Source organism: Caretta caretta, chromosome 4 (genome assembly GCF_965140235.1).
Source record: "Caretta caretta isolate rCarCar2 chromosome 4, rCarCar1.hap1, whole genome shotgun sequence".
In the NCBI taxonomy this organism is placed as follows: Eukaryota; Metazoa; Chordata; order Testudines; family Cheloniidae; genus Caretta; species Caretta caretta.
In genome coordinates this window covers 41,136,189-41,149,672 of record NC_134209.1, presented here as the reverse complement: position 1 = coordinate 41,149,672, position 13,484 = coordinate 41,136,189, and the positions used below count along the sequence as shown (strand labels likewise).

The window sequence follows — 13,484 nt, the reverse complement described above, 5'->3', positions numbered from 1 at the left end:
GTTATCTGAACCCTACCGTTTGTGCTGAAAGTGGCTGGAAGTGAACCAACCCTTTCAGGTTCACTTGGAGCCTCAAGCACAATGAAGGAAACATCCTCTCGAGACTTAGGACAGAGCTGCCTTCAAAGAGAAAGGCAGTGCTTACCTTTTTTTGCTGTCATGAGCATATGTAAGTTGGGGAGTCAGACTTTTTCCCACAAAATGACTTTAGGACTGATCAAAAAAGTGGGCCAGTGGTTCCTCCAGGAAGCCTTCAATTCAACACTTCAATTCAGCAGAGAACTTAAATGTGTACTTCCGTGCTTTGCTGAATAGGGATACAATTCACCATGTGCTGCTACAAGTTAAGCTTGTACTTAAATGCCTTGCACACCAATGAGATGATCAGGCCCTGAGGACTTGGCACTGTTTCTAGCATCTTTTGAAAGCTGATTCTTCAAAACTATCTTTTTCATGGGTGACACACACTGCACAATTCTGTAGTACAACAAATATTGATATATGCACAAATTCAGAGCCTCAAACTAGAGTATAAATAAAGTCTCTAAATCATCACTGTTAGCAGTCTTTGTGCTTTCCATCTAATGGAATTTTTTTTAAAAAAATGTTGTGAATTATCAAAGTCTGGAAGACTGCATTGTCCATATATTTTTATTGGGACTTTACCTGGCATGATGGCAACATGTGAGCAAGAACAATTCCGACATGGCCCTGTGAAAAGCAAAAAAACATGAGTCACTTTTCAAACCCTATGCAGCTGACCCCCTTCACAATGATCCCCTTCAAGAGTGACAGAGTCTTTGTAAAGCAGCTCAGACTCCAAAGTTTGTACCTTTTCCCTATGTCATCCCCAAGAGCCACCCCCTCAAGCTCTCAGGGTGGCTATGTAGGCATCCTTCCCCAGTTAACCGACTTCTGTACTCTTTAAATAACTCAACTCAGTTCAAAGTCCCCATTGGGGTCTACACTGAGTCCAAATATACCCCCAAAATAAAGTCTATTCCTTCTCTCTGCTCCAGCCTTAGGCTGTCACTCAACGACCTTCACTCTCCTCAAGTCAGAGACCTCAGCATTCCTTCCTGGGGCTGGGTTCAGTTCAGTCTCTTTATTCCTTTATTCCTTGCAGCACTCACCTGAAGCTGCTTTCTACAGCTATTTGAGCAGCCCAGGCTTTTGTGCTGTTGCTCAGCCAGCTCCTCTCTCTAGGAGCACACTTTCCAGGCTCCTTTCTCTGGTGAACTTGCCTACTGAGCTCTCATGGGAGCTCCTCTCCTCAGGAGCTTCCAGCCTCTAGCATCCACCTTAACAGGACCCTGGTAATTTTTTATCAGGTTTGTTAACTAATTAGCTGCCAGACAGCTGCCTAGCAATTTAATTATTTGCAGGTCGGTCTGAACTGGCTTGTTCTCCCTTACAGGCGCCTGTCACAGGTAGGCTGGTCCCTGACTCCCCTGAAAGTTCCATCCTCCATGAGACTCTGTTTTGTAGTCATGTCCTACTGGATTTGTAAAAGATTTAAAAAAAAAAAGTTGTATTTTATACAGAGAACATATATTACCCCTCCACTACAAAAATCCACAATCACATCTCCGGGTTTAGATAATTTTGTCACCATGGACACCAGATTGTTCAATTGCTGCTGTTTCCTCAGAGCACGATCACTGGACATCTTTCCTGAGGATGACGACAAAGGAAATAAATTAATTTATTTGACTAATGTTTTGACTAATTTTTAATAACTATTCCACAATATTTCTAACTTTCTAAATAGTTATAAGAAAACTATCGTGGAAATCCTAACAATTAATTATGAGATTTTCAAAGATGTCTAGACAATTTAGACAACAAATCACATTTGGCAGATTTAAAAATCTTGGCCTAAATATTTTAAAATTGTTCAACGTATTTCTTTAGCACATTATGGAACTACGTATTCATGTTGTTCCTGTTAAGGCACCCAGATGGCTTTGTGCACCAACAATTACAAACTGAAGTGAATTGTTATTATATAGTAATCAAACCCTCCAACTCTACCTTAAAGCGTATTTTTACCCAGTTACGCAGACGCAGAAACTGAGCTTTGACTCAGATCAGAGATTTTACAGGATAAAATCACGCATGGTCTTTAAGCACCTTGTCTTAGATTGTGATGCTCTCACTCATGTTGAGTACCACCTTACACTACAAGTAGTAGACATTTATTTAAATGTCTCTATTTGTAGAATAAGATGTTACTCGTAGCTGTCTGTAGAACAACTGGAATGTCCTACCTCCATACAAAAGAAAACTAAAACCTCGCTTCTTTCAACAGTACTTGATAAAGGCCATGATATAGCTTCTTGAGATGGAATGAATTTGTTTGGCTAACATTTATATATTCCAGACATGCTCTTTGTATCAGTGAAACTAATGAAGTGTTGAGGGACCTTATTATTTGTTCAGATAAAGAAAACGTCCATAACATCCCTTTTCTTTGCTCAAAAATATTCAGAGCCGTAGACATTTCTAGTAGTGAAAGTGTCATTCATAAGCTAATCTTTGAGGTAAGAAGAAAAAGTACATAGACAACTCTTCCTTCTTTTTTCTTCTCATTAAATTTTCATGCACATCACATCACGTTTGTTCTACATCCTCAGAAATATAAATACAGGGCCTTCTTTGAGCTTTGCATTATGGTTGTGTGCGCTAGATATTGCTTATGAACTGCAGGCTCTGTTTGGATTTGAACCACTGAACAGATCTGTCTCTATTTTTCTGCAATATTCCTTGCTTGTCTAGTCTACAAAAAATAAGCTTCTTCTCAGAATTAAGGGAATAAAGTTTTAGGGTTATCTTACTACAAGAGCAAAGTATCAAATAATGACTTCTAGCATGTTTCTAAAGAAAATGTAAGCTTCCTGATCACTGCATCCACAGGAGTATCTTTCCCCTACCAAATTGGGGCAATGCCTTTGTAATTAAATGATCCAACTTTAAGGCCAGATTGTGATATCTTTTCTCATGGTAAGTAAAGTCAATGGATCTACTTGTGGTAAAAGAGTATCATAATCTAGTTCTTATTTTTCAACTAAAATATAAAAGATCGACTTCTTACAGTATCACATTCTATGCCATTTATGCAAAAAAACCAGAAAAAAGCTGTAGAAGATGCTACAATAAGCAATAATATTGAGATGCTTACAGTATTCATCTATGCTAAATAAAATATTCTGTGTTAAAAGTATTCTTTCAGAGTTTATAAATAACTTGAAGCAGCCTAGAAAGGAAAAGAAGAGTTCAAAAATTACTTACTGAAGTAGAGAAAGTAGTATTTTGAGAACTGTGACTAATTTCAAAAAGTTGAATGTTTATTTCTTTTTTTGGTCTGGTACTGAAACTCCAAAACACACTAATGAAAGAAAATGGCTTTACGATCCATTCCTGTCTTGGCTAGAACCAATTTTCTTGGTTTTCCAAAACAATCAATCTGAGAAAGTGCTGCTTTTGATGAAAGGTCCTCAAGTAGTCCCCTGGCATGTAACTTACCCTCCTTGGGTAATTTTCTGTTTCCCAGCCTGGCTTCCCAGAAAGTTAAATATAAACCATTTTTATTGTCATTCAGGCACTGTCCTTGATTTCCTGCAGAGCACGGGCCTTACTTTCAAAGTTAAGAAATTTTTTTTTTTTTAAAAAACAAGCACTTTTGCTCCAAAGTCAGAAAAATGCAAAGAAATTCTGCACATTCTGATCAAAAGTGGTAGCTCCAATTTGTAACACGAGAACTAGTGCCAGGCATAACATTTCATCCAACAATCTGGGCATTTGATTACATTTTTTTCATTTTTTTTTTTTGCCTAAAACAATAAATCACCTTACAAATTTAATTTAATTGTGCATAGAAAAAGATAAGAAAACATAAATTACACTTCTGCGTTAGGAACATATTGTTGTGCTTTTTAAAATCATTCTTATGTGACATCATACCTCAATGACGTATTCTAACATTTGGCACTTCTTGATAGGAAGTCAAAAGGTAAAAACACAAACTCCAAAAATATATTAAAGAATATTTTTTCCCATTTCTGTGAGTGCCAGATATTGGGACTAAATGACAAGGGATGATGGATCACTTGATAATTGCCCTGTTCTGTTCATTCCCTTTGAAGCACCTGGCATTAACCATTGTCAGAAGAAAGGATACTAGGCTAGATGAACCTATGGTCTGACCCAGTATGGCTGTTCTTATGTTGTTATGTAACAAAGAAAGACTCAACTACACTTTCTAAAAGTGATCATGAACAACACACACACGACTTTCCTTTTAGGATTCAAAACCCAAACTCCAGACACAACAGGTCTTTTTTCCTATTTTGACCTTGCTAGTTGAACTGTTGATACAAAAATCCAGAAAACTATGGTTTAACCTGTATAGAATGTTAAAATGGTTGCCTAGTGAAATACCAGTCTTTCCCTGAGTACAACAGACAATTAATTGAACTAAATCATGCATGCCTAAATACTCCTATTCATCTATTCTTTATTAGTCTTCATAGACACTAGAAGTAAGCAATGTATATGTTTCTTAGAGCCCAATAAGACAGTCTCCTGACACGTTTTTCTTTGAAGTTTACTCCTACACAGTAAAACCTTCTTCAAGAATGTGACCTTTTCTCACAGTACATTGCAACACCAAAGTAAAACATTTTTCTCTTTTGTAAAACTCTGCTGACAGACTGCCATACATGCCCAGCAGGCTCTATTTTTCTTTTTCATTTGTGGTCACAACAAAAATAATTCTTTTGGATTCATAAGCTGAACATTGTTATTAATCCAGATCCTGTGATTAGGAATATAAAAGTCTTCACAGCCTTAAAGGGCCTCTTGGTTTGGCCCAGAGAATTAGTACATTTTAGCATGCTGGAAAACTTACAATTTGACATTACCTTTTTTGCAACATTTGAGGCCATGTAAAAAGTCACTCAGTGCCCCAAAAATATTTTCAGATTTTCCCATACATACTCTGGTTCAGTATCACTTGTTTTCTTGAGTAGGCAAATTTCACTAATTATATGTTTGAGAGCTTAACTCTCTTTAATTTTAATTTTGAAATCATTTTCACTGAATGACATACTATACATGCAGTGTTGCTGCTCTCACAATTTTACCTCAAGTCTCAGAACAGCTTCTGGACTCATGTGATTACAGCTTGGAGAAAAGCTTGAAAACATGACTCCAGTGTATCCTAAAGTCTCAGAAACCAGAAAGCAAATAAAAAGAACCCCAAATTTACATATTTATAAGTGGCATGATTTTTTGAAGCCCAACTCATGATTTTTTGACACTTGATACTGGTAACACTGTACTTCTAATTATTCTCTAACACACAACCGTGCCTCTTTCACCTTGAAGATTTTACCTCACAACAATTGAAGTCATGGCTACCCATGCCTGTCAGTAGTTTCTACAAACACATCATTTGTCATTTCAAGCCACATCCACAATTCAATACCCCTTACAGTAATTTCCATGCAATAATTAAATAAAGCATCATTCATTCAGCGATTTTGCCAGGTAGCTGATGAAAACTGACAGCCCTGCTGACATTTAGCTGTAAATAAATATGCTTCCTGCTCAGAAGAAATACCAGTTTAACAGAGTGTTCAGCTAACTTCAACAATTAAAGAAAGTCCATCTATCAATTACCTAAATGCAGCAAGAAGAATGTCCTTGCTATGATTTTTTGAGTAGATTTGGTGCTAAGTATGTATTACTCATGCACATATTCTTCCTTTGACTGCAATGAACTCCATATCCAGTATACATAAATTTGCAGAAGTAGTGTGAGAGGCATCTATTAATTTGTTTTCCTATTTACACAAAAACACTTTCTTTGGTATAGTTATAAAAAAGGAGGCAAAAAAGTACATTAAGCTGCACTTATTTAGAAACATTTACACTTTCTTCCTGATAAAAATGCTGGCTACGGTGATAATACAGCAGAGTGTGCAACAATTGCATGTGTTATACATCTGTCTGTGCTCATATACCCAGAGATGGGGGAAGAAGGTGAGTATCCATGTCAAAAGGTTGGCAGCATGCACTGTCTGGATTTTAATTTAAGTATCTACCACTTGATACAACAACCTAGCCCATTCCAAAAGCAAAAAATCTGTCCTTTAGAAGTATTTTATGAGCCTAAGGGTTAAGCCATTTCTGGATCCACAGAGTGGGTGAGAGTCCATCAGAGGCAGACAAATGACCTCAACCTGCCATTTACCTTCTGGGACAGTGCAGCTCTGTACTGACCCCCAATGCAGGGCTGTGCCTAAAAGGCACAGCATAGTCCTTAATGATTTTGGTAGTATGTTGCTTTTCTTATGTGTAATTATATTACTGTTGTATTGCTTTATGAGATATATCTTGATTTGAGTAAGGCTTTTGATATAGTCCACATGATACTCTCATAAGCAAACTAGGGAAATGTGGTCTAGATGAAATTACTATAAGGTGGGTGCACAACTGGTTGAAACATTATACTCAAAGAGTAGTAGTTCATTGTCAAACCGGGAAGGTGTATCTACTCAGGTTCCTCGGAGGTCAGTGCTGGGTTTGGTACTATTTTATGTTTTCATTAATGACTTGGATAATGGAGTGGAGAGCTGGGAGGGGTTGCAAGCACTTTGGACACAGGATCAGAATTCAAAACAACCCTGACAAAGTTGGAGAATTGGCCTGAATTCTATAAGATGAAATTCAATAACAGGTATAAAGCACTTCACTTAAGAAGGAAAAATCAAATGCACAACTACAAAAACAGGAATAACTGGCTAGGCAGCAGTACTGCTGTAAAGGATCTTGGGGTTATAATGGATCAGAAATTGAGGATGAGTCAACAATGTGATGCAGTTGCAAAAAAGTCTAATATTCTGGGGTGTAAAAAACATGGGAGGTAATTTTCCTGCCCTACTCAGCACTGGTGAGGCCTCCCCTGGAGTTCTGTAACCCATTCTGGGTTCCACAGAAAAGGAAAGCTGTGGACAAATTGGAGATTCCAAAGGAGAGCAAGAAAAATGCTAACAGGTTTAGAAAACCTGACCGCTGAGGAAAGGTTAAAAAAAAGGGGCATGTTTAGTCTTGAGACGCCTGAGGGGGATCTGATAACAGTCTTCAAATATGTTAAGGGCTGTTATAAAGAGGACAAGGATCAAGGTAGGACAAGAAGTAATGGGATTTATCTGCAGCAAGGAAGATTTAGATTAGATATTAGGAAAAACTTTGTAACTATAAGCTTAGTTCATCCCTTCAGGTTTTTAAGAACAGGCTGAACACACACATCTGTCAGGGATAGTCCAGGTTTACTTGGTCCTGCTCACTGCTGGGGGCTGGACTTGATGACGTCTCAATGTCCCTTCTAGTCCTTCATTTCTATGAGTCTATGATTCATCCCTGGCTGTCCATGTTGGTGACGTATTAAAAAGGAGAGCTCTGCAAGCATGTCCCTTATTAGTATCAGATTACATATTTTGAAATTTGTAACAACTCTCTTACTCACATGAGTAACTGCTCACCACAGTGAGTAAAAGGTTCACAGATTACCCTGTATTGAGGGAATCAAATGGAGAGTTTGGAATGGGACATATGGGTGATTATATGATCGGAGAAGCTTACACTGATGTATGAAGTGATGTTACTAGCCAGCAAGATACCTGTCTCTTGACCTTGAGAAACATCTACCTCTTTGTTGCTAAAGGAATGATACCATAGGAAGGAAAGAAAAAGAAAATCAAAAAACATTTGAAAACTGTGCATTTCTCAGTCACGTCCAGACCTTGAAGTCTGACACACATCAGTGCTAAAAACAATTCGGTTTGACACTTTTAATGTAATTTTAGAGGCCTATAAAGATACAAAATAGACTGGAAAAATACAAGAGGAAAAGCTTATATCTGGACCAAATGTCCAGGATCAGAAAAAGTTACAAATTCTGCTGAGCTTGGCAGTAGTACGAATATCCCAGAACAGGACAGGAATATAGTGTAACTTTGGAACTACACAAGTTCATACTGATAAAAGTCAAAGCCAGACACAAATTACCAAAAAAGGCTTTACTGATTGCAGTGTGGGCTTGCCTTTAACAATCTATAAAATTAACTTGTGAAATAGATGAATTTTCAGAATATTCCTCCTAGCATGCTAAATGGAAGCAATTCTAATCCTACAGAGCTTTTTTGCACTAACGTAATAATTTATCAAACATTTTCATGGGTAACACTGGATGCAGGATATAAAAAAAAAAAATCACACCTATATTTTTGGAGGGGTAAATATCAGGATTGCCCACAAAAAATAGCATTTTATACAGCCCCAAAACAAATACTTCCCTGGCCAAACTTCCTAGTGAAAAAGAGCATTTGTATTACAATAAAACATACCATGAAGCTTTGGTATTTGCTTTTCCCCTTGCTACTCCTTGTTGCTAGCTCCTTTCAGGGAATTTTCTGATTCAGCTTCCTTTACACTACATATACTGAAGAAGGAGGTATCGGTGGACTACGGCAAAGAAGTGCTTAGCATTAGCTAGCAACTTGCTTGCAAATCCATTGTAAAACTCCCATTGATTTTAACAGGAGCAGAGTTAGGCTAATGCTTGCCACCCTAACTGTTTAAACAAGTTAAATCTTTCATTTTTCAACATTGGAGTTTCAACAGATCAATGGTGCCATAAAACATTGTTTGGATTGTTTTATTACAATGATGGTCAAAGTGGAAAATAAGTGAATAAATAAAAATAGTAATATTCACTGAGAGACTTTACTTTTATTATTCTTCTGCCTCTCATCATATACTCTCGGAGCAAAAACATTATACAGAAAGGAGAAGTCATTTTTGTATAAAAGGGAGATAATTTTACTTACATCCAGAAACATAAAATAAACACGATCTTCCAAAATATCTACCAATGTTTTGCCATTTTATAAAATGAACTCCATACTACAATATGCCTTTTTCATGCAGACAGAAAATTATGTTATGAATAAAAGTATCAATTTGCCTTCTAGGAAATACTTTTTCTTAATATAAGTAAATTGTTGGATTGAAGTACCCAGTCACTGACAGAATGATCCAAAAAGCTCTGAAGAACGCTTTTTCTGAATAGCAGTTTATTATGCACGGTGAAACTAAAAAGCTCTGAAGTCCTGAAAGGACAGAGGGCTTGTCTATACCATGGGGTAATGAGCTCTATGGGGATATCATTTCTAAAGTGCACTAACATGCATTAATTGATCCGTGTAGGCCCTGTTGGTGTGGACTACAAGTTCCCTAGTTCGCTTTAACATAGTACTGTTTCAAACAGCACTACAGTAAAGTGCACCAGCAGTGTCTACATGGACCAATTAACATGCAACAGATAAGTGTGCTTTAGAAATCACACCCCCATAGAGCACATTATCCCAACATGTAGACAAGTCCTTATCTGTCAGTAACAGAACAAAAGTCAATGCCTACTTCTTCTGAAACCTCTTGATTTCTTGCTCTCTATCACACACACACACTTTTCTCCAGCTTTAAACACTCCTAAAAGTCCCCCACTAAATGGAGAGAAGACAGTAACATGTGAATCTCCTTTAGACTGGCTTGACAATCGAAATTGTTTGGCTTCTTTTAGTTTTTGCTCACTGGACACCTTCCATGGTCATTGTGTGTCTAAGCCTTCACCACCTCATAAAAGTGAAATAGATACTTAGAGGAAAAACCCCGTGTTCTATACAAACCCAGCATTCTATACAACATCAACAGAAAGGCCAGCACTTGTTGCCAGCTGTCTCATTAGACATAAAGGTAGATGCCTGCCTAGTAGATACACACCAACTAGAATGCTTAGGCCCTGATTCTGCAAACACCTGAGTAACTTTACACACTTAAATATTCCCATTGACTTCTACAGAACTATTAATGTACATAAAGTGACTTGTGCACAAATGTTTGTTGGATCAGGGCCTTAGACTGCACACATTTAAATTTGTTTCAACATCACAAACAAGAAATGCAACAGAGGACTTAACACATCTTGCTGGAAAACATATAACATGCACTGTCAAAAAGTTAAGCTAGAGGAAAAACCTTAAAGCATGTAGTGTTATAGTATTTGTTTATTATTATTTTTTACAGTCAAACTAAGTAATATTTTTAGACAACCAAGAGGAAAAACAAACTACAAATCATGATTTTTGAATAAGTGGGTCAATAATCAAAAGGTCAAGAGGGACAACTGAACAACATGAGAATTTTTTCTAATTTTTAAACTTACTTGTCATTCCTTTTGATCCTGTTAGTCAACCTGATCTCTGTTAAGCTAAGCTTTGTAAAATGGTTCATCATTTCAGGCATAAAAAATTAACCTTGTCTCATGTATACCTTTTTCATGATTTCCTGAAACGCCCAAGCAGCTATTAAACTGCCCTTAAACAACCCAAACAGGAACTTGGGCAGATTCTTTTTATAATTTAACTGTATTAGAGGAACTTATTTGGACAAAAAACAAACCAAATCAATCTATAAAGAAACAAGTACCAGTGGGAGCCATTAAAGAGGCATGAAGACTTCTGCTAAGCTTCCACAAAATTAAATGTAGCTAATTCATGCTTGTAAAAATTTTTTTCTCAAATTGACATCTTCATGTTTCCCGAAAGACATCTGTTTAACAGCTGACAAGAAGCAAACTAAACAAAACATGCTGCTAACATTCATTTTAGATTTTGCTCTCACTGCAGCACTTTTTATCCTCTGTAGTTTTTGGTCTATACTTCAACTGATTATGAAGAATCCTAACTGAGAAAAGTCAGTGAGTATTATCCCCACTAGCATGTACCTGTGAAAAAGTCACAGGTTAGTGGGCCTGTGACATTACATGTACAATATTGTCAATCGCAAAGTTTCAAAAATTGTAAGTCAGGGCACACTGGAAATCATGAGATTGGTCTAAAACTCCTCAGATTTTATAACAACTATTGGCATCTTTTTGTCTGCTTCCTGATCCATTGAAGTTCATATTTTCAAACTTTTCTCCACAACCATGAGGACTAGGAATTGACTGTTTTAAAACGAAAGCTGAACATTTCATATAATCATGTGACTCCTTCTTCATCCCTTCTCTTTCTCCTTCCTTCTCTCGATTCTCTTCTCTCTCCATCTTCATCTCTCCTACCGTCTCTTCTTCAGAGCTCCATGAGCTGCAGCCACCAGAAGGCAACATAGTCAGACATCTTCAGCAATTGACAGTGTTTGTGAGGAGAAAAAGACACACATGAACCTATACATTATATTTTACAGAGGCTAAACTGAGCCAGAGTTTAAATGGCTCGCTCAGCGAATTGTTATCAGAGCTGGAATTTAGATCTCAGAAAGCTTAATTCTGATCTCACAACAACTTTTCGCCAATCTAACACCACTGACAACAATTACTTTTGATTTACATCAGTGTAAATGAGATCAAAATGAGACCAAGTGATCCTGGCTTCCAGTCTCAAACTGTATTCAAGAACATATCCCTCCCTCTTTTTATTCAGTCAGTGTTTCGTAGAATCATAGAATATGAGGGTTGGAAGGGACCTCAGGAGGTCATCTAGTCCAACCCCCTGCTCAAAGCAGGACCAATCCCCAATTAAATCAAGTTTATATGGGCTTACAGTGTAGGTGTTAAAAATTATCAGTCCTATAATGCCCAACCTTTCAGATAGAGAAGTTACACTAAATTAAACTCTCTGAGTTACACCTTATGCTAGTTCCAATCTTATAATCCCTTTATAACTCATTTTATTAGACTTTGGAAAGGGCATGTTGTTTGATTTTGGTATTAGCTTTTAAGCAGCTTAAGCTCCAGTCAACTAAAGAAGTTTACTTTTTAAGAGAAAACCCTTATAAACTATCAGAACATGATTTACCCCTTTCAAAAAACCAAAAACAACGCCCCCATTAACCCTTAATATTAAGAGCAATTAAAAAAAAACCCTATTTTTTGGAAATAATACTAAGGGAAAATATTCCAGTAAAGGATTGCCAAAATTTTTCCATTCAAGTTAAAATAAACTAAGACTCTTAGCTTAAACAAGTAAGCAAAATTGATCTGCATTAGTTTATTAAATAAGAATGCAAACAGTACTGAACAAATCTACATAGCTCTTCAACCAATTTAATTTACTTGTTTTATGAAACATGTTGCTGTTAGGGAGAAGATTAAAAACAGTAGCATAGAGCATACACTGTAAGACTTGTTCTTACGTATAGGTGAAATTCACTCCTGTGCAGAGAGAGAGCACAAGGCCTGTATACCACTTTAGTCCCACTAAATGGGACTTAAATGAGGCACAGACATCATGCTGGCCTTCTGCATTGAGGTGTATTTTATTACAGTGTAAAGCAAAACATTAACCAATGCACTTTACTGTAACACTGCAGCTTTATGTTAGCTTACTTATATTCCAACACTTTAAATGTTATTTTTAAATACTGATTTTATTAAATGACTTACTTGGGTATTTTAATGCATTAGCTTTTTAGCCAATGGAGACCTATATATTTATTATTATTTAGATTGCATCTGGCGATAGTTTGAAAAATAATCATCTTCCGAATCTTTAGATGAAATGGCTTTTCCACATTAGAAAATTTTTACTTAAAATTTCCCACGGTTGCTATGATCAATTCACTTGCACCAATGGTGGTAATAGCAGGAGTTATAGTACACAAGGCACCTGCCTCATCTGCCATTTTAAGATAGACTGAACATGGTTAGAAAATGAACCAGTGCTTTAACACTGGCAGCTGCTTGGAGCCCTGTATACACTAGCCCTGCCATAGTTGCTATCACTAGCAAAGCTGAACCCAATGTAGCAAAACAGCATTTGGTATCTGAACAGATTGTAGCAAAAATTTTCTAGCATGGACATAGCCTATAAGAAACAATGCTTCATACAGATATTATTTCAGTTTTACAGATATGTAAAGAGAGACTTGCCAGGAACAGAACTCAGATATTTTCATACCATCTGCTGATCTAACTACTAGAGTGTTTATCATTACTGAATATTAAATATATTTAAATATGTATTTTTGTGTAACAATTTAAGCATTCATGTATCTACAAGACAGTACCTAAGCACGTAATTTAGTATTCTGTATCTCCTTTCCTTTTGTTTTCTCTTTTTATTTTTCCCTTCCATTATATAAATTTGAATCTCTCTTCCTCATTTTGTCCTTGTCTGTCTTCTCTTCCATTTTCTTTTTCATCCCTCCCTTTCCTCTCCTGTCTTCATAGTTTCTCAGTATCATCGTCTTATTCCTATCAGTTTCTGTTCCTCATTCCTAATCTCTCTTCTGTGCCACATTCTGTCACTTCTCTTCCCCAGACCCATAATCTCACTACTTTTTGGTAACCAGTGCTCCTACTCTTTCCTTTTGCTTCTAATCTTGCCAATCCACCCTCCATTTATGATGATTTAGCAAAG

At 36.8% G+C, this 13,484-nt stretch overlaps 1 protein-coding gene across 6 annotated transcripts in view; it reads right to left on the bottom strand.

Moving 5' to 3' along the window:
- Positions 1-13,484, bottom strand: part of GSTCD (glutathione S-transferase C-terminal domain containing) — a 129,130-nt gene that overhangs the window by 23,997 nt on the left and 91,649 nt on the right. For all 6 annotated transcript variants that reach the window (XR_007356185.2, XM_048846648.2, XM_075127561.1 and 3 more), the window contains 2 exons: positions 1,559-1,674; positions 667-711 (listed from right to left, as the gene is read on the bottom strand). Coding sequence is in view for 5 of the 6 variants with exons in the window: in XM_048846648.2 (XP_048702605.2) it covers positions 667-711; positions 1,559-1,674 (161 nt within the window). In the remaining variant the exon portion in view is untranslated. The remainder of the gene's footprint in view (positions 1-666; positions 712-1,558; positions 1,675-13,484) is intronic.